Source organism: Xenopus laevis, chromosome 5L (assembly GCF_017654675.1).
Source record: "Xenopus laevis strain J_2021 chromosome 5L, Xenopus_laevis_v10.1, whole genome shotgun sequence".
Lineage (NCBI taxonomy): Eukaryota > Metazoa > Chordata > Amphibia > Anura > Pipidae > Xenopus > Xenopus laevis.
This window is the reverse complement of record NC_054379.1, coordinates 100,303,024-100,325,410: the sequence shown is the minus strand read 5'-3', so window position 1 is coordinate 100,325,410 and position 22,387 is coordinate 100,303,024. Positions and strand designations below refer to the sequence as shown.

At 35.2% G+C, this 22,387-nt stretch overlaps 1 protein-coding gene across 1 annotated transcript in view; it reads right to left on the bottom strand.

Annotated features, from left to right (window-relative positions):
• col21a1.L (collagen, type XXI, alpha 1 L homeolog) overlaps window positions 1-22,387 on the bottom strand; it is a 93,501-nt gene that overhangs the window by 46,201 nt on the left and 24,913 nt on the right. The window contains 6 exon segments of the mRNA NM_001094389.1: window positions 506-589; window positions 3,171-3,179; window positions 3,901-3,978; window positions 10,606-10,779; window positions 11,469-11,685; window positions 14,267-14,435. Of these exon segments, the coding sequence (NP_001087858.1) occupies window positions 506-589; window positions 3,171-3,179; window positions 3,901-3,978; window positions 10,606-10,779; window positions 11,469-11,685; window positions 14,267-14,435 (731 nt within the window).

Here is a 22,387-nt window from a genome sequence, read left to right as displayed (position 1 = left end):
CAATTTGCACAACTGCAGTTGCAGCTGTGAATAGAAACAAGCCATGTTTGTTGAAAAGTAAGAATGTAAACGCTATGATTAATGTATTTGATGCATTCTGTTCTCAGTTTACTCAAACATATGTAACTTCAAAGAGAACTATGTAAATGGGCCAATTAGGTAGGAAGCACACACACATATGGGATCCACACTTTCAGTGCTCCTGAGGGTAAGTTTCTATAATAAATAAAACTCACTCTGTAAAAATTCTGAATTGTAGGTGAAAAATATAGTGAAATTATATATATATTTGAGTAAATATTCTTCTAGTGTGAATAAAAGTCTAGTATAGGGAAGCTATGGACATCAGGACTTGGCAAACCCTGAGTGATTAGTGGATGTTCTTTAAGAAAATCCCCTTTTTTAAGTGCTGCATGGATGACTCCTTTCTGGATCCAACCTAAGTTTAGCAGTTCTCAAATTAAACAGCATTTCAAATGATTAGGGTAAATTGAAACCAACTTACTTTTGGGCCTGGGTCTCCTTTTTCTCCAGGAGGACATATACAAGGAGCAGGTGTGCCGCCAACATCACTGGGACCATTTAAACACTTTGAAAAGTGAAAAAGAGAAACTGTATTTTTCTAAATATCCTTTAATAACTGTTTTTAAGCATTTAAAAGTAGTTCAGTTTACACAGAGGTTAGGCCAGTGCTGGGCTTACAAATTACATATTCCAATGGGCATCATATGAATTGAATTATCCAAAACTGAAAAATATTCAGCTTTACATATTTTGCATACTTTTAATACAAGCCCAGCAAATCTCTAGAGGCTTTTTGGCAATAAAAGTAGTTATAACAGCAGTTAGAGGAACACAGAGAGCAGAACACTTGCTGATAATCAGGCTTAGGTTATTTCTTCTGTTACAATTACTGGAAAGCACTACAAAGTGTCTACAGATGTGTTTTAAGGGGCGAAAGCTAACAAAGTGCACAGGTATGTAAGTAAGGGCACAGGTATTAATGAAGCAAACTATGGATGGATCATATTGGGCAGTAAATTAGTGTCAGCTTCAGCATGAACAACACTTCACCACACAGAAGAATCCAAGGGATTGGGGCTTTGTGCAGGGACTCAGGGGCTCAGAAATTTTACATGCAAAGAATAGGAAGCTGGATATAGATAATGATAATATATGGAAAAGGGGCACAAATAGATAGAACAAGAGTTTGTGTCCAATCAATGGCTGACTTCATTGTGTAAGTATGCATAGTAATCATTGCAAATATGGTAAAATTAGAACAGCATATTGATCTTTTCGTTTTGGCTTTAAAGGAGAACTAAAGCTTAACTAAAGAAGTAGACCAGAAATGTTGAGCATTATGTTTTGGGTTTCTGTACCAGCCCAAGGCAACCAAAGCCCTTTAGCAGGGAAGATTTGTGCCCCCAAAGATGCCCCAGTAGCTCCCCATCTTCTTTTCTGCTGATTCACTGCACATGCTCTGTACTGCTGTCAGTTACTGAGTTAGGGAACGACTTACAATTTACAGCACATATAGAAAATAAATGTCACAATATACGGCTGATTAGTAATTAATACAGATAATTACTAAATGGCAGCACAGAAACCAGTGCAATTAGCATCAGAATTTTATAATCAACCTTTGTAGCATCATCTTATATTACAAGTCAACCTCATTTTCTGCTGGATAATTTACGACAACCCCTAAGCTTAGCTTCTCAACAGCTGCTCAGAGCCCACTGAGCATGTGAGTGTCGCAGACACTTTCCAAGATGGTGACCCCCTGTGACACGTTTGAAGTCCTGGATCATTGCTGCTACTGAGAAGCTGAAACTTTAGGCTGGTGCAATAAATTCAGTAAGTAAAAAATGGCACTTTTTGCCATATTCATTTTTAGGGTTTAGTTAGGGCCAGCAAGGTATTGGTCTGTTTTAAAAGGGGTATAGATTAATAGGAGGAAAGTGTCAGACTACCTCTTTAAAAAGTATTGGTAAGACCCCATATAGAATATACAGAATGCAGTCTTAAAGGAGAATTCAGCCTGAAAAAACCCGTACCCCCCACCCCAGGTAGACCCCCCTCCCTCCTCCCCCCAGGCTAACTACCCGCCCGGGGAGATGCCCCATATTCCATACTTACCCCTCGGCGCAGACTCTTCCAGCGAAGTTCCACGCGTCCATCTTCTGTGTCCTCTGTAAGCTGACTGCGAGAGCGGTATTTCTGCGCATTCGCATTTGGAGCAGTTTGCGCGACTGCATATCCACGGAATTACACGGAAATTGCCAATCTCGCAGTCAGTTTACCGAGGACACAGAAGATGGACGCGTGGAACTTCGCTGTAAGAATCTGCACAGAGGGATAAGTCTGGAGTATGCGCCATTTCCCTGGGAGGGGCAGTTAGCCTGGGGGGAGGAGGGAGGGAGGTCTACCTGGAGTGGGGGGGTATGGGATTTTTTTCCCCACAGGTTGATTTTTCCTTTAAAAAAGGATATTAATGAAAAAGAGAAAGACCAAACTAAGAGCTACAAGGTTGATAAAGGGAATGGAAAATCTCAGTTATGGAAAGGTTGGCTAAGTTGTGGTTGTTTACACTGGAGAAGAGGTGCTTAAGGGGAATATGATTAGTTAGTATAAATATGCGAGGGGACCAAACAGTACACTCTCTGAGGCTTTGTACACCACTAGGTCCTTCCAGAGAACACAAGGCCATCATTCAGATTAGAGTCTTAAGATGGAGAAAGGTTTCTTTATATTGAGGACCGTGAAGTTGTGGAACTGTCACACTGAGGCTGTAGGCGGATACCTTAAATAATTTCAAGAAAGCTTTGGATGCTGTTTTAGAAAGTGGAAAACTACAAAGAAATTTGAATTAAATCTAGTATGTCTAGTGACTGGCCCAATTGCCCTCTTTGGAATCAAAAAGAATTCCTGGCTTCAGGTAGGGGGTTTTCGCCTTCCTCTGGATCAACTACCAGTTAGTAGGCTCCACTCCTTAAGCAAAAAGGTAGAACATGTTTTTTTCAACTTTACCTAATATGTTGCTATGTATTTCCAGTTTGTTTTGGATTAGGATTTTCCTTAACATCATAAAGGGATTTTATATTAAAGCAAGCTTCAAACCTCTGACTTTTTATCTTATACGCTGTAAAAAGAAGTCAAATTCATACCTCTCCATTCTGAAAGAAAAAAATACAATATGTATTACTTTCACACATCTGCACACACACAAACACGCTTAATTCCATCATTTTATCCATAACTTGGAGATCTTGTGAATTGGAGTGCTCTTCCATTCACTAACCATCAAGTAGGATGACACAACAGTAGTTATAACTAAAGAGCCTGAAGAAGTAATTCACATTTCATATCATCATTAATAGAAACTAGCAGTGGGTGTGACATGGCATAAATACCTGGTTGGTAAAATTGCAGTGAGGTAATAATTTGAATGTCATTTGTAAAATGAAGAGATTAGGCTCTGGCTAAATAATAAGAATAATAAAAATTGAGCCTTACAAAGAACCTGCTTCGTGGTTATTGTGGTTTCTGACCCTCAGACATCATAATAACATTTTACCAAAAGTTAATGTTTAATAATGCTAAAGCATTCACAATTTTAAATAATTAACCCCAGCTTTATTTGTTATGAGGGGGTAATTACACATGATTGACATTGCCATGTAGATTTTGTTGCTTTGTTTGTTTTAGAAATACCTTTATCTAAGCAAGGGAAACTCTGCAATAGTAATATAGTTATACTTTCTCCTTTTATTCACACAAATATAAAGTCAGTTACTATACTGATTATATAAAAACAGGATATGCATAGTTTTCATTTAGTAATCATGTCTGTTTTCCATACTAAAATATATGAAGTCAAAAAAAGTTAATAGTTACCGTTCCAGGAATTTCACAAGCTGTCTCACGCTTATTCTGTTCTGGATCACAATAAATTCTCAACTTTTGTAGAGTAAACTGTAAAACAAGCAATGTCCATTCAATCATCTTGCATCTCAGACATTAAGCAATGCAAATTTGAATATTTCTTAAAAAAATGTAAGTAGTATGCAGTATATCAAAATATCAACGCTGTGCATATTCTGGTTCTATAGATAGTAGACTTGATATATTCTAATGCATTTGGCTGTTCTACATTGTTTTGGCCCTAGGATCTGGCTTACCTGAAAACTTTGCCCTAAAGACATCTCCTAGTGTATTTATTTGCAACATAACTTTTCCTTTTAAAAAAATGTGTGGCTTCTTTTTTCAAATTTGCATGCAACACCAATAGAGGCAATCACCTTCCTTTGTTTGATATCCTTCAATATCTTAAAAATGCTTTATTATGCTCTTAAAGCCCTGTCTGACACTTCATTCCAGTTCAAGGATTGTTTTGCAACAAGAAGCTGTATGACTGTATGATGATATATATATATATATATATATATATATATATATATATATATATATATACCCCAACAATCACATTAGATTCACTTGTTTTGTTCAGGAATAACAGGCTTGCTGGTTTAAAGAAAGCATTTCGGTTGAGTTTTGGTTGAGAAGCTGTGTTTCGGTTAAGAAGCATATTGATAAATTGGGCTCAGAGTATAGGAGGAGGGCCTGAAACCAGAAAGTGATTGAATAATTGAATATGGTTTAATCTGGAGATGTTTAAAGACTATATTCAAACATTCAAGCTCAAACTCTGTTTGTGGAAATGCAAGCGTAGCATTGAAAAGCACACAACATATTTTTGGCCAGTAACTAGTAAGAGAGAACGCACTTGTAAATATTGCTAATGCATTTATTGGTTATTATGCAGTAACTGCAACACAAAAATTTTTGCACAAAAATAGATCCCCTTTGGTTGTTCTTTTGGAATATTTGGTTTTGCTTCATTGGGAAAAGACCACTAAATTTGTCTGAGCTTATTTGGAAAAGTTATATGGCTACACTCATTGGATTGAGTACATATTTAATAGCTATTGGATAGCGAAAGATTTCCCCCGTGCGCCCCACTGAATTTCTTGTGTGAAAAGACTTAAGTGTTTTGGGGATATTAGTAGAAAACTACAGATAACATTACATTTACAAAGCTATTTTCTACACTAAAACAATTCATTACAATGAGGAAAGAGTTTTTCTACATTGTTAATGCACCAGCACTGAATTGCAATAATGATGAACAAAAGCACAGAATTAAGGTCATCTGTGTAAAGTAGTGAAACATATTCTAATGAACTGATACTCTGATCAAATTAGTACAGGCTTTGTGATGTGTCAGTTATTTAAAAAGACTTTTCTGAAAACTTTCAGGAAAATTTTCCTTCCTGACAGCTGGGAAAAAATGTTTAAACCACAGCTTCTTAGAAAAAAGAATTCTTTATTAAAAAAAACAGTTGTGGGCAAAATATATCAAGATATGATTTACTGTTAAGAATGAAATTCTATGTTTCCAAAACTGTACTTTGTAACATGCACAAGTGTGCAGCAAAGCACTGCAAAGACCATCAATTATTAATGATTTTGACAATACCATGATCCATAGCCGCTAGTTAATCTTTTGGCCTCTAATCCTAGCTGCATTTTTTATTACTTCTCTTGCATAGGAAATGCCTGCTTTGTGGTTTGCTACCTTCTGCATTCTGCACTGGTCTTTATTTCTATTTTGGCAACATTTTATTGAATTTTCAATAAACATATAGAATGCATTATGTCTAAAAGCAGGTTAGAGTACAAGACTCAAACAGGATAACACTGTCCTCCATAAAACAAGGACATGGAAAGACAACTAAACAAATAAATACACCACTCCAAGTGGATGGTTAAGAAAAGGAAATAAAAAAGTGAACTATTGGTTTCCTAGAAAACCATTGCTATATTCAAATAAATATGAAAAATTCATACAAACCAGAATTCAGATATAGAGAATTTTAAAGATCTTGTCTCTACTTGCAGTCTTCATTTTTATGCCTGCTGTATTGTCCTTTACCTCTGCTACCTCTTTCACCACTCTATACTTCTCCTTCATGCCACTGTCTTCCATACCTCTTATACCTTCTGCAGTACTACAAATCTGTCATGTGTGACTCCTGCATTACTTTCTACCTCTTCCATTAGTCATACATTTTTTCCACCTCTACCTGTATTCCTAGAGGTAGAATGTTATGCTGTAACAGCTTTAAAGTTACTATGATAGATCATCATAAATGTTTTAAATTAGTATTTGCTTAATAGCATAGTGAAGGAATTGATATATTTGGATGCTTGCGTGAATACTTCTCACATAAATAAATCTATATAAACGTTAGTGTGTATGCATGCCAAAATATACATTTAAGAAATACATAATATGGTTAAGTAATCACTGGCATTTTCTCTTAAATTTCCTACAGCTCAGCCAAATAGGTTGATTGCAGATCATGCTGCAGTTTTGCCAGACGACTTTTCCTGTTTAATGAAAGGGCCTCTGAATTACTCTTTTTTTGTGTTTTTACAATTTCAAAGAAATGGGTAAAAAGCAGTACAATGAATGAAAACAAATAACCTACTGTATTGTGTTCATTATGATGGAAACTAGAAGGTGGTCTAAATACTCCCATCTCTTCCACTTTAGGGGCAAATTCACTAACCTCTGAATATTCGCCAGCGACGGCATTGCTCACATCGCAACACTTAACTAGGCATAGATTTGCCAGGACAACACTAATTCACTAAAATCCGAAATTGCGTCCAGGGCGCCAAACTCTGGCAAAGTTGCGCTAGCGTTACTGCAGCAAGCAAAGCGAAGTTGCGCTAGCGTTGGCTAGTTTGCATTCGGTGGGAAGTTAAAGTTGAATGGATGTATATGTTGAAGCAAATATATTACACTACACAACCCGAGGGAAAATAAATAGAATTAATAAAATTAATAAATAAAATTAATATTAATAAAATAGAGTTGTTATATTGCCCTACACATGAGCCCAGTGTATAGTTTATGTGCCATATGTTAGGAAATGTAGTGGGAAGCCGGGTATCCCAGAAAAAATGTACGATCTTTTGCAGCCTATCACTCTGAAAAATTAAAAGTTGCCAGCGTTTTTTGGGACTTTTCAACTGTTTTTTGAGGAAGTCCTATCTACTCTATTGCACTTCGCCTGGTCTGAGGCGGCAAAGGCAAGTCTGGCGCCAGAAGTAACGTTCAGTAAAATCTGCATCTTAGTGAATTTGCGAAGTAACGCTCTTTCGAAAGACCGAAACTTCACCTGGCGTAAGAGTGCAAAGTAGCACTAGAGTCTATATCCTTTGCTAGCGAAGTTACGCCAGTGACCATTAGTAAATTGGCGACACGCTGGCAAATTTCGCGAGCGTTAGTCGCTTCGCCCTTCAGTAAATTTGCCCCTAGGTCTTCAACTGACTACTCAGGAAAATACGCGTATAATTCCATTAATATAAATGAAGCAAATTAGACTTATTTTCCATCTTTGTAATATTGTAGGAAATTTTACTCCACAGCTCTTTCTGAGTACTCTTGCTGAAACATACCAGTGTTTAATAAGTATCCGAGTGCTGGTACAAGTTACACCCTTACTGAGGTGATCAACAGCTAATCAAGATGTGTCATGATCTCAAATAATTGATATAATACCCCTTAAATTCCTATATCACAAATACTTTACCTCTAATCCTAACAAACAGCCAAAGCCCACATCAAGATCCATATTCACATTTGAACAAATTATAACAAAAATTCAAAAAATGAACTTGACTATCTTGAAAAACTATGAACAATACACAAAATAAAGGGGGTTGCTTTTAAAATCAGACATACAGTACAAAGTTATAAATATTTTACAGACCTACACACTGATCAGTACAGTTTTTTCAGTCTTAAACTTTTTATTTTTAGATCTGTCTCATATCTTTCATGTTTCTGCATTTTTACAACATTTGCTGTAATACAAAGGGCTGAAACGATAACAGACTGATTTATCATGTCAGATACTAATACAGTAATGGCTAATATGGAGCATATCTTTTTAATATATTAAAATATTTATTATATAATATAACAATATATAATATAACTATATTATATATGAATTGAAAAATCACGAACGAGAAACACATTCATGATAATTTGCTTAATTAGATGCAATTTTCTCATAGCCACTAATCGTTACATGATACCGAACAGTGGCTACAGGAGAAGGAAAGGGTCAGTTCATTCATATATACAGTACCTATCAAGGCTAAAGTTCCTTGAATTTCCTACGTTTTCTATGCATTATATTCATGCCAACAGTAAATATATGTCTTTTATCCAAAAGCATAGCCAAGTAATTCAGGAATGGAAACATCCATAGTCTGTTGCTGCCCATAATACATTTCTTAACAGTTTTAAGGGTTAGGGTTTTACCCATTCTTTTACATTTAGCATTTAGTGTTTGCCAAGAAATTTAGGGTAAGGATTAGGCATTCAGTCTTGGAGTCTTAAGACAAAAGCAGATGGCAGGCTGTAGATAGTTTGGGTCTGTATTACTCTGGCAAGCCTAGGGCAACATCTGTTTCCATATAATATTAATATGAACTGTATATATACATAATAAAAATAAGTAAACAGGAAAATGGGTTTCTCCTTTGCTAGCTACAGTTACACATCTGTAACTGTTTGTATTGCTTCCTCCACATTACTGGACAGAATATGCATTAGGAAACCTAGCCAAATGCCTTGGAAAAACCTATGAAAAAAATTGCAATCCAAACTGCCTGACGTTCACATATCTTTACCCTAACACTATATTCTGCAAAGAAGAAAATCTATTGTTCTTGGTGTATTTTTGAAACCCTGCAAATCCCTTAAATGTAACCCACAGGATTTCTCCCTCAGGATTGTGGTATTTTAGGGCATGTTAAATTATTTGCATGTGTTTAAAATAATATGGTTACAATTGGAAATAGTCTTTTTAAGGCTTTTTATGTTAGAAGTGATTTTTTTTCTGGAAATTGTACAGGAACAACAGAGCCTGCTTTAATTTGTTGACATCTGGCCTGTAATATAAAAATATCCACAAAGCCACTACACTTCGTTTTTTATCCAGTCTACTCTTTTTTTGTGGTTACGCACTAGGCTAGCAGTTGTTAAAAGTTTAAAACCATTTACCTTTGCGTATTGGAACTTTAAATATGTTAATATCTTGCTTTTATATTTTTGATCCGGAAAATATTGTACAATGTAAATATTGTACAATGTGTAAGGATATGTGTAAGGATATTTCACTGTTTTACTGATATTTCATTGTCTTTAGGACACCCGTTTTTAATCTGCATATATCTATGTATGTGAAATATAGTGCCCTACACCTCTAACTATATTCAGTTATCAATAGAATGTTGTCTTATTCTTGTAGTAAAAGATTCAGAATTCTGCACATAGGGAGGTCTAGAAAATCAAATACACTTGCATCAGTCATTCTGCCTAATCTAATATTTCTGGACTTTATGACTAGATTCTCCTGATGTTTGTATACCCTCTAATTATAAAGATTAACCGTTTATAATTCTACTGTTGATATTTTCTAATTAATGGCACCGCCTGTGAAATCTGAAAAAGAACAGTCCAGCAGTTACAGAACTTCCTAAACCTCTTAAAGCTGTTTTAAATAACTTTCTTTGAAGTTGAGAAAGTAAAATGCATTACATAAAGTGATTGCTTGTGTTTTTATAATAAACTGTATTAGTATTGGGGAAGGAGATTTAAACAAATATTCCTAATGCCTACCCTCTTAACCTAGAGACAGGGCTCAGAAACCTAGGGCCATGGACTAATTTACACAACCCACCCAACCCCTAGGTGGGCATACAAAAACAACAATGTTGCACAGTATACCTCAGTATACCAGAGGTCCAAATAAGATTCCCACTAACATTCCTAAACAAGGAGTACCAGTCAACCTAAAATAACAAATATTTAGTTTTTTAATCTCTACAAATAACTATTGGTCATTGACTCCCTTCTAAAGGGATGATGGGTAGAACCATTAGATCCTAAGCCCTATAAATAACTAATTACTGAATCTATGTAACATAATGGGGCAGATTTATCATGGGTCATGGATACATGACCCATTTATCATGGGTCATGGATACAGCCTATTCACTCGAAGTTAAAATATATATATATATATATATATATATATATACACACACACACAAGTGGCCTGTAATATCCTTATAAAGTAAAGTAGGGGTATATGATTAATAAAAGTTTTAAAGAGTCATATGACATCAACTTGTGCCTACTTCAGTATAACTTATGAACTGACAATGAACCAGTGCAGCAATCTGTGATTGTGATTATCACAAATCAAATATGGAAATTGTTGATATTGCTAGGAAATTCAATCTGATAAACCCAACGTTACTTTAAGCCACTTCATCAAATACATCATGTTGTAAAAACTGATACTGCACAGCTTAGTGCATGACTTATGCAGTACGTGGATTTTTGTTCAAACCAAAGCTAAATTAAATACACAAAAATATTTTTACATAAATAAAAGACACATATTTGACATGATTGACACTTGAACACACCTAACACATTTTTACACTTACCTGAACTGATTCTTCTCTAGCAGGGTATTTTCCTATTTGTGTCTGTCCACTGATATAAATGCCGATAACTGGGAGTAGTTTTCTTGTCTCAATTTCTTGGTCATCCACATACAGTGTAATATCCTCTTCTGTTACCAAGAGTCGAATTTGGTGCCATTCTTCGTCAAACAATTTCTGTTTATAAATAAATACAGAGTGTAGAATTGTTTGTAGCTTGCAGTGTGAGGAATGTTATAGAGGTAGTTTATGTACAAAGGTTTAAAACACTGATCATTTCAGATCATGGGCATGTTTGAATGTAATGGGGCAGTGCTGGGGATCATCAGGAGTATGACCAGGCATGCTATATAGTCTTTTTTTTAAGTAAATAGTATGGAGCTCCAAGATTTTTGATGGTAGCACTGGTAACAATCATATTTTCTCTTCTGCAAAAGACCAAGAGCATTGAACCTTTTCTTTGAACAACTTACTAGATCTATCCCTTTACTCTGACCCACACCATTTCACTATTCATTGACCCACATCTTTCACTATTAAAATAACAGAGAACCTCTTGGTAAATTTGAAGCTGCTCAGTATTTTTACCAAGTGGTAGCCATCATTATCAAAACAAATCAAGCAATTTAGGAATCAGTGGATTTCTCTTACTTATAAGATAGTCGCAGCAGAAAGCAGCAGTTATTCAATTGACAAATTAAAGTTAAAATTAAAAATTAATTACAAATAATCATGGAAAAAAAACACTCCAAATCAAAATAGAGATGTTTCTCCAATATATATCTTCATAATACAAACAATATAAATACAACTTGAATCAATTACATATTGCTACCCTTATGATACACAAGTATAAAATAAATTACCTTAACACCAGGTGTAGTAAATGTAATAGCCTGGGTACCATTTTCTTCGTTGGTTGTAGTAAACGACAACGTTTTTTCTTCCCCATTTAAAGAAACAGCAGTTTGTATGGTACCATCTAGAGCTAATATTCTCCATAGATCCCATTTCTTCTTAATTTTGAATCTCAGGGTGGAAATAAATACATAAGAAGGAGGAAGACCTTCTGGAAAGACATTTCTGTAATTTAAAGGATGGCACATTTAAATACATTTAATAAAGCAAATGTGTTTTGTAAGAACCATATTATTTTTATCAATTTGTTATAAACAATAATAACAAGGTTTTTCACAAAGTTTCAGACATAAAAAAATAGTGTACAGAACTTTGCCCACCCCCAAGTCGGACATAAATTGCAACGCTATCCTGCTATCTGTGTGGGTGACCAAGAAATGATGTTTACGAGGACTAAAGGCAGGCACGGAGGTGGAAGAGGGGAACCTTTGCACATTACATTATCCATTATCATTATCCACCATAAATAAAAACCAGTTGAACCAATTGAAAAAATATCCACGTAAAAAACAGATATATACCACCACCAAATATAATAGACTATATACAACAGTATATATTGGTCAATAAATATATAGGTTAAGATAAGTTATATCTAAAAAATGTTTATATTTAGATTTATACATTTATAAAATCCTGTAAACATCACTCAAAATATGATCACTATTGTTGTTGATATCACATACCATCAATTTCAACTAGTAGCATAGTGAGTCATATTATCATATTAAGGGAACCAGTTCATAAAAAGCATGATAGAAGGTACATCTTATTCAGTCCCCTTAACTTATCTTAACCTATACCATGTTTGTCTTGAATATTTCTTATTGACCAACATATACTCTATTACTGTTGTTGGTGGTGTATACCTGTATCTGTTTTTTACGTGGATATTTTTAGAAATGGTTATTATTTATGGTGGATAATGGCCAGGATAGATTATATAGATATTTAATTGTGATAGAGATTTATTACGTGAATATGAACTATAGAATATGAATCTAATTTATTTCCCGGTTGATATGAGGGATATAATGCCGAGATATAGTAGTTGTGAGAGGTACTGTATACAGTATATGGCCATTCTGAATTTGGTCTCATAGGTTAATTTATGGGCTTTACATTGGGGTTAATTTTAGTCTGATATGGTTTATTGGGATATACTAAAATATATTGAGTATATATAAGGGGATATCACTTTATGATGCATTGTTTATATGATAATTTAGTAATTGATGTTATATGCGGATTGGTTGATGGAGGCACTTACGCATGTAAATCGAAACGTATAGATATGAAGGTGGAACCTGTTTTGCCACTGAATGGCTTGCTGTGAGTGCTTTCTACCAGAGTGATAAGCAATTCATGGGCAGCAACCGGCAGAGACTTTATGATTGGTGAGTGTGCTGATGAACCATGGAATATATATATATATATATTATGTACTGGACAGCACCAACTTCCATAAAGCTACCTTGTAGCTGCCCTTGTGCACGTAAAACCAAAGCATGTACAAAAAGTGAAGAACAGCACCAAGAATCATACAAAAAGTTTTTTATATATATATATATATATATATATATATATATATATATATATATATATATATATATATATATATATATATATACACATATCTCAGTTTGTGTGCAATATTAATATATATATATATTATGTACTGGACAGCACCAACTTCCATAAAGCTACCTTGTAGCTGCCCTTGTGCACGTAAAACCAAAGCATGTACAAAAAGTGAAGAACAGCACCAAGAATCATACAAAAAGTTTTTTTGCAAAGACCCTTGGTGCTGTTCTTCATTTTTTGTATATATATATATATATATATATATATATATATATATATATATATATATATATATATATATATACACATATCTCAGTTTGTGTGCAATATTAATACTGACTAACTTACTACATTCACAAATAATCTTCCTGTTTTAACATTAGATACTGTGAATAAACTCTCTACTCACATTGTAAGTAATGTTATTCATTAAATATATTTATACTGAAGACCACTGAGAACAAAATAGCTGGCATAGCTGGCACCTACTTCAGAGAATGTTTATGATACATGGGAACAAGAACTTCCAGAATTATAAGGGCCTCAGAAAACTTTTAGTTCAGGATGTCTGAGCCCAGAGGATGTACAAGAAGGAGAGAGAAAGAATGATAATGTTTTCTCTCAAATTCCCACCTGCTTTCATCTTCTAGGCCATCAGTATTGTTTCCTTAATTTCATCCACCCCTTTGCCACCATGTAGTAATATTATGCAAAAGGGCTATATGGGAAGTATTCTTCTATAAAGTCCATCAGTTGTTCAAATGCAAGAGTGGCGCAACTAAAGGCTTATGAGCCCTTGAATAAAATTTGCACTTTGCACTCCCCCCCCCCCCGGCCATCAGTTTGAAGTCCCTTATAAAAAAATTCCCACTTCAACTAAAATACATTTTTTGATAATAAAAGTCCTACAAACAAGTTTTCCAAGCGTAGATGAATCAGTGATGCTTTTTTACCCTGAATATATAGCCAACATATATCCGTTTGAATATGTGCACTAATTGAGACATATGTAGAAACCAAAGTAACTGTAAAACTAAACAAGCAATAGTGGAAACAGGCAAATCCTATCCAGTGATCTTAATTTTACATCATTTTAAACTACTCAAAACAGACTAGGATGTCATATAAACCATATAACCATATAACAAGAGCATGTAATCACCCTGTAAATTCTGTGAGGTCGATCTGGGAAGTTATTTCATAAGCTTTGTTTCTAGGTCTAGAACCTTCAACTCTTTTAGCTTTTTTCTTATTTATGCCCAGTCCTAAAAGTATATCAAATCCTTTCTCATCTCGAGCAGCCACAGGAATTCTTGTTGGGCACACAGATTCTGTAATAATAAAAAGACAAAGATGTTATATATTATGAGAAAGCTTCACTAAGCACAATCCACATAAGAATACATACCTCTCTTGGAACAAGAACTGTTCTCCCCAATAATATAAGAACAACTACAGTTTACACTTCCTAAAGCAATAAAGGCATGTTTTTTTTTTCTAGTGGAGAAACACTGGCAAATAAAACACAAAGTACGACTTTAGACTAAAGGAGTATACTAATGTCTATTTATGGCAGTTTTTCCATGTGTCAAGTGAATAACATGTTCAATCTCTGATACTGATGAGATAATAGGTCTCAGTTGAGTCACAAGGTGTAATTTAGAAATGCACCTACAAATGCATGTATTCTAAAATGGACATGCTGCAGAGAGCATATTAAGGCAAGTCATTAAGATCCAAACATGCTCCTGCACTTCTGCTTCATTCCTGCCTCTTTTGATGATTGGTGTGCAACTGGACTTGGGCTTCAGAAGTTACCAGTGCTGAAAAAAATTAACTGAAGTCCACTATTGTAATTAGAACAAAATACCAATCCATGAATTATAAGTATTTAAAAAAAGCTCATCTTGAACTGCTTATTTTTCATTTGCCCATGACTAAAAGATTGTATAGGATCTCTTATCTGGAAACCTGTTATACAGAAATGTCCAAAATATGGCACTGCCATTTCCTACACTGTACTATACAATATTCCACATTTTTGACTGATTTACCCGCACGGGTTGGCAGCATAGGCAGGTGCCTAGATTGTGGGTGCATTTCCCCTCCCAATTTTTTGTTCCCTACATGATACCCATCTGCTGCTGGCAAGCAGGAGTGGTCCTGGAAGTGGCTGTTGGTGTAATTGAGTATTGTGGTGTTGAGTGGGTGGGAGTTGTGTTGAGGTTGGTGAGGCATCAATATCCTTAGGTACAGAACCTTATAGTTAAAAGCTCTAAATGTTATTTAGAGGACAAGTCTTGTTCTATTTGTTCAGAATTAGACAACCACAGAGCACATAATCACTAACCTTAAACTCCAGTGCACCAGCCCAGGGTACTATTGTTTGAGCGGCACCATAATTTCCTTATGCCCCTGAGATTCTTTGCGCTGTCTCAATACAGTAGTGATTTCCAGAAAGGATTGTTGGGCTGTAGTCATAGATGGCTGCATGGCATTCACAGAATAGCACCCAGGCCTGATCTTTTTTTTTTAGTGGACATGACTGTGTATAAGTTTAATGATTACATTCAGTGGGGTGTGCCTAACACAGTAGCATCCACAGTGCATATCACTATATAGGCATGGGACCTGTTATCCAGAATGCTCGGGACCTGGGGTTTTCCGGATAACGGATCTTACCGTAATTTGGGTCTTCATGCCTTAAGTCTACTAGAAATTCAGGAGTAATTATATCTTAGTTGGGATCAAGTACAAGCTACTGTTTTATTATTACAGAGAAAAAAGGAAATAATTTTTAAAAATTTGGATTATTTGAATAAAATGGAGTCTATGGGAGACAGCCATTTTTGTAATTCTGAGCTTTCTGGATATCGGGTTTCCTATACCTGTACTGTACTTTAACTGAGCTACCAAAAATCAATGTTGGCAGCAAAACAATCCTCCTTTTTATCATTTTTAAATATTTTTCACAGTTTTATGGCACAGTGCTCCATATTATGAACAATTATAAGAAATGAAGCAAAACAAACAGCAGCAAAATAAGAGAAATAATAAGAGAAATAACTTGGACAAGCATTGGTATAACGTGGATAAGCAGTGGTATTTTAGATCATTTTCAAATTCTTTCCGCTCACATTCTACAGTATATTTCCCCTTAAATAATGAAACAGTGGCTATTTTTTGACAGAGCAAGTTTACATGCTATCACTTTCATACAGATTCTTGATATAACCATTTATCCAAAAAACCAACTCCAGTTCCAATTCCAAAATGCCCTTTGTTGAGTTATCATGAGATAAATATCAGATGTGATATTTGATTTTTTCTCTTTATTTATTGCATTTTTTCAACAAATACATACATTGTACCTTTATTCTCTAAGGAATAAGATCTAACTATAAATCTAAATCCTGTATTATTCTTATCTCTCTCAGACCACTTGGCACTGCTTTTTCACATTCTAAGTTATTAGTTACTTCTTTTGGTACTTGGTAGATATTTGGAACGTCCTTTTTTTCTAGTTTCCATCTATCAGGAGTTTACAGGTGTTTAATAAGATCAGCATTTCCAGGCTCTTATTTGGAAGTTTGTCTTGTAGGTTTAACAGCATTGTTTCAGGGGATAATGGAATATTTTGTTGAGTGACCTCTGTAATCAATGATCTTGCAGCTAGCCAGAAACGTTGTATAGTGTACCAATTCTACCAGATGTGTAGCATATCTCCTCTATCTTTGTTGCATCTCTAGCATAGATTTGAAGCTTCGGGATATATTTTTGCTGAGCTTATTTTATTAATGCCCCAGATTAGTATAACACCCTATTAGGTGCAAAAAGACACTGCACCTTTGCAAGTTAAGGGGGTGGGTAGTAAGTTGGATTGTGGATTTCTACATGCCTTAAACACCCACCCCACCTCATGAATACAGTACTGTCAAGCAGAGGCAAACATATATTCATCTAAAAAGCAAAGGTATTGAGTGAACTGATCTTGTTGTGAGAGAAGACCAGGGTGCAAAATGCAATAAACATAGTTACTAGCTTAAAAAAATAAGCATCTTAAAAACATACAGTATGCAGCTATAGGGTTATCTAATAAAAATGTGCAGTCTTTGCTGCATGCCTAGTCATCTAAAGCAACCTTAAGCGGGTAGCATTTACTAGGTTAAAAGCACACATCTTATTGGTTGCTATTGGTTTATTTCACACAGGGATTAGTGACTAGGGGGCAGATTCATCAAGGGTCGAATTGAAAATTTGAATTTCAAGTTTTTATATGGCCAAAACTGTCAAATTCGACTAGGGAATTGTTCAAATTTGATTTGCTTTTTTTTTAAAAAATTTGATTTTCGAGATTTATCATAATCTGGCCCTTTAAGACCTAAAATTCGACTATCAGCTAATACGTGCCGAATTGTTGTTTTAGTCAATGGGAGTCATCCTGGGATCAATTTGGAGTTGTTTGCAGCCTTCCTGACATTCAAGTTTTATTTGGAGAAAAAACTTGAATCGAATTTGAAATGAGATTTTTTTTTAATACATTTCGAGTTCTTGTGAGTTTTTAAAAACTCGACCTTTAATAAATGTGCCTCCCGTGTTTGAGTGATGTTTTGAAATAACTCCTTATTTACTTAAATGCACCTGGACAATAACCTATAGCAACTAATCAGGGAACCAGCTTTATTTCAGTCAGCAACTATGAAGTCAAACTTTTGATTGGTTGCCATTTGTTACTGCCTGAGTGCAGATTTGCCCAGTAATGATAAATGATGTTTTATTTCATTAATCACACTGTTTACAGTATAAACATGAACAGTTTAGTGAACAAAACTTCTTGATTAAAATACCTTTTAGTGCTTTATTGCTTCAGGGTCTGGAAAACCAATGTTGTTTAAAATAAGACTGCAGTTAAAAGAACATATTTAACTGCAACTGGCAGTTTTGTGTTAGGGTTCAGATAAAGGAAATCAGGTAGATTGCTAGAGTGTCTTCATACTGAAATATTTATATTTTTTTAACTGTAAGAATTTGTGGTCAACATCCTGTTTTTACTACTACAGTAAAACATAGTAATTACAATTGCAATTGCACCACTGGGGATATGAACTATCCACGAAAACATTTATTAGCTATCAGGTTACACAGGGCTATCCGAAAGTATTTGCCATTTATTATATAATCTTATATAAGCACTTTCCATATTAGTAACCTCTTATGTTTGATTCACTAAACAGCACAGTTTATGGATTATTATGGATTATTTTAATATGAGGAAAAACAAGGATCTGAATTAATCCTCCATAAAGATATAGCAAGTTTGCATTCTGAATGGAATGCTCAGCTGTTTCTATTTGTACCCCAATAGATTAAGTGGTTCCTAATCTGTACATCTTTTACTTTGAGGGGTAATATAAGCATTTTTATTATAAGTATTTTTAGTATTAGTATTAGTCCCACAGATATTTCCACCACTAAGGAGATATCCAGGCATTGCTTAAAGGAGAAGGAAAGCTGCTGAGGTATTTTATTGCCAATAGGTTAGCCACATTAGTGCAAGATAGAAAGCTATATTTTTTCTGTAGAATGCTTTACCATACCTGAACAACCAGCTCTAGAAGCTCTCTGTTTGTTAGCATAGCAGCTGCCATTTTCACTTGGTGTGACATCACTTCCTTCCTGAGTCTCTCACTGCTCACTCATAGCTCTGGGCTCAGATTACAGCAGAAAGGGCAGAAGGGAGGGGGGAGAGGAGCAAGCTAACAGGGGAATGTAATTAAAGTTGCAAAGAGCAAAACAATTCGCACCAATAAGACTAAAAATCCACATCTCGCAATGCAATATTGTTCCTTAAACTGTTATTACATTGCGAATTTTAATTGCGCATTGCGAACTCTTAAGAAATGCTTGAAGGTGTCGTAATCTTTTGGAGCAAACATAACGACTTTTTCATTAAGAAGTTTTATTACATTGACTGCGCATTGGCGCAAACTATAAAATTTGCAAAGGTCTTCTACTGTCGGAAGTGGTCACTAAACAGTTACCAGGTTCGCAAAAGCTATATTAAATTCACGCAAAGCAACATTTGTTCTCGCAAAGGCATAACTTTTCACGTTGCAAATAGTTTTTCTGGTAGCAACATTTATTACATTCCCCCGTATGCATGCTCAAGCCATAGCCCTGGAGGTTTATGCTGAATACTGAAGCCCATGTGTACACAATAGAAGGAAAGATATTCAGTGTTACTTTTCAACATTGCTTTGAGGGTTTACTGGTTTATTTATAAATACCTTTCTGATAAAGCTTACTTTCCTTCTCCTTTAAGTTATATATGGTTTATGTTTTATTTTGTCATCCAGATTAGCCAGATGCCAGATTAGCCAGGCCACAAAATGTCCCTTTCCCAGGTTGTTCTCTGCTTTCCAGATGTTGCTATTTATATGCATGTTGAGGTCCCAGTCTTCTTCTATTGTCCAGACCAAATACTGTACAACCAAGGGACGTTAAATATCTGGAAACTTTATGCAATGCAATAAAATGACTTGCCACTATTGTGGCTTTAATGCATGCAGCGCAGTACTATTATGATTTTCTTGCATTTTGTAAAACATTATAGCATAGGAAAGCAAAAGTGTGCATACATGTACTTGCATTTTAAATTAAACAGCATGCATCACATAACAATAGGGCAAACTTTTCAAATATAAAAAATGGTGGTTCCTGTGGGAGACTAGCACACATGGAAAGCATATGTTGACATTAAAAATAATTTATTACCTACATGGCTTACACTGACATATGTTAAGAGTAGTTCTCTACAGTTGCTTGGCTGAACTATGTGAGATTCATAGTAACACATTTTCTACCTACAATACATAGTTTAAAAACTCAGACATGCCTGATCCTTCTCGCATGTTTGAAGCTTGCATAAACCATTATATCCTATGGGTAGATTGTTTTAAAAATTAAGCTCTATGGAAAATCTAATCTGCTCCGAATTATGGGAAAGTCATCTCCCATAGACTCAGTCTTATCCAAATAATTCAAATTTTTATATATTTCCTTTTTCTCTAAAAAAATAATACTAATAATAAACCAGTAACTTGTACTTGAGACAAACTAAAATATAAAAAATCCTTATCTGAGTCAAAACAAGCCTATTGGGTTTATTTAGACTTTAGTAGGTGCCAGTAACAACTAGAGTGTCATAGAGCTTAATGCAAAACCCCCCTTATGCCATTACCACCTGGAATGTCTCCTTGCAGCAATGTGCACAACCTCCTGGCAAGCCCCATGGGGGGACAGGCCCTGGTGCAGTCTCACTGCCTGCCCCTCAGTAGTTATGACACTGGACGGCACAATACCCAGGCTGGTGCATTTTTCAGAAAAGATATGCTTCAGCCAGGAGTCGGACATTAGTGATTATATAATATATTTATATTGAGTGCCTGCTCCAAAGAATTTTTGATTAGTGATTATATTCACAAATTTGCACCCCTCCCTGCAATAACCCTTTACTTTTCTTTAACATTTAAAGGAGAATTGAAGCCTAAATGGAATATGGCTAAAAATGCCATATTTTATATACTAAACTTATTGCACCAGCGAAACACTCAGCTTCTCAATAGCAACAAAAATCCAGGATTTCAATCTTGTCACAGGGGGTCACCATCTTGAAAAATGTTTGCGACACTCACATGCTCAGTGGGCTCTGAGCAGTTGTTAAGAAGCTAAGCTTCGGGGTCGTCACAAATTATCAAGCAGAAAATGAAGTTGACCTGTATTATAAGCTGGTGCTAGAAGGCTGATTATTAAATTCTGATGCTAGTTGCATTGATTTCTGAGCTGCCATGTAATAATTATCTGTAATAATTATTAATCAGCCTTTTATTGTGAAAATTTATATTCTATGCATATTGTATATTTTGAGTTGGTCCCTAAGCTCAGTAACTGACATCAGCACAGAGCATGTGCAGTGAATCAGTAGAAAAGAAGATGGGGAGCTACTGGGGCATCTTTGGAGACACAGAACTTCCCTGCTAAAAGGCTGTGGTTGCCTTGATTTGGTACAGAAGCAAAAAACATAATGTACAGCATTTCTAGCTACTTCTTAGTTTAGCTTTAGGTCTCCTTTGATTGGTTTTAGATGGTTTTTTTTGTAAACGTGGTTGTTACTGAAAACAGTTTTTTTCTGTGCTTTTCTGTTCACACGAATAACAGCAGATTTCCTACAGGCATACTAAAAAATGACTCTCATAAAATCAGTTTTTTCTGTGGTTACATAGCGCATTTGGGCCAGACACTGATTGTGAGGAGCATGGGCCTAATCGGAGCATTTACTTTGCAATGCTATTATAAAGGATTCTAAAGACAAAGGAAGGATTCTGATGGACATCTGTATTTTTGGATAATCATTCCTGTGCACCATAAGCAAAGATAGTCCTACAGAATAGCAAGCAGTTATAGAAAAAATCTATTGTGTATTGTCATAACACTGTATCCTGAGAATTATGGATGCACTTGTATTCAGACTTGTCTCTTATAACTCCTACTTTTCTTTAATTAATTCTTTTGTTTATTCAGAGGGTCCCATTTTAACATTCCTTGCTAAACTTCCATAGAGCAGTCACTTAAGGCCCTTCCCAGTTTTTTCACCTTCTACACTGTATAACATAATAAAGGAAATATTTCTATGCTCTTGAGCATGGTCCCCATGAGGCAGTATTTCCTGCTATAACAGATGGAGACAAACCTATAACAGCTGAAAATACTGTGTCTATTAAACTTTTCATGTATAGGTAAAATTCTAATCTTTTTTAGTACAAAGTATATACTGTAAAATGAATGTCTAAAGTAGTACTAGAATATCTGACAGACGTACAGTAGATTTATTAAAGAACTCAAAGCTGGTCAAAAGTAACAGATGCTATCACTTATATGCTACCACAAACCAAGTCATATATTGTCAGCTTCATCAAAAATATAGACATAGCATGAAACAAGTATGCAAAGTAGCATTTTTACCTTGACTGAAGCTGATAAATGTATTTTCTCTTCCTGTCAGTGCAGATGTTAGGGGTTACCATTGTCCTTCCCATCTGGAGGCAGGACATACTTCTGAACTCCTCTATATATAGTGCTGGCTCTTCCCCTACCCTTCAGTTCTTTTGTCCTGCCACCAGAGGTGGGACAGCTACAGGAGTTTATTATTTTCTTTATTTCATTGACTTTATTAATTATTATGTTTAAGCCTAGATGGTTTTGGGAGGACTTGCTGAGCAGTCTG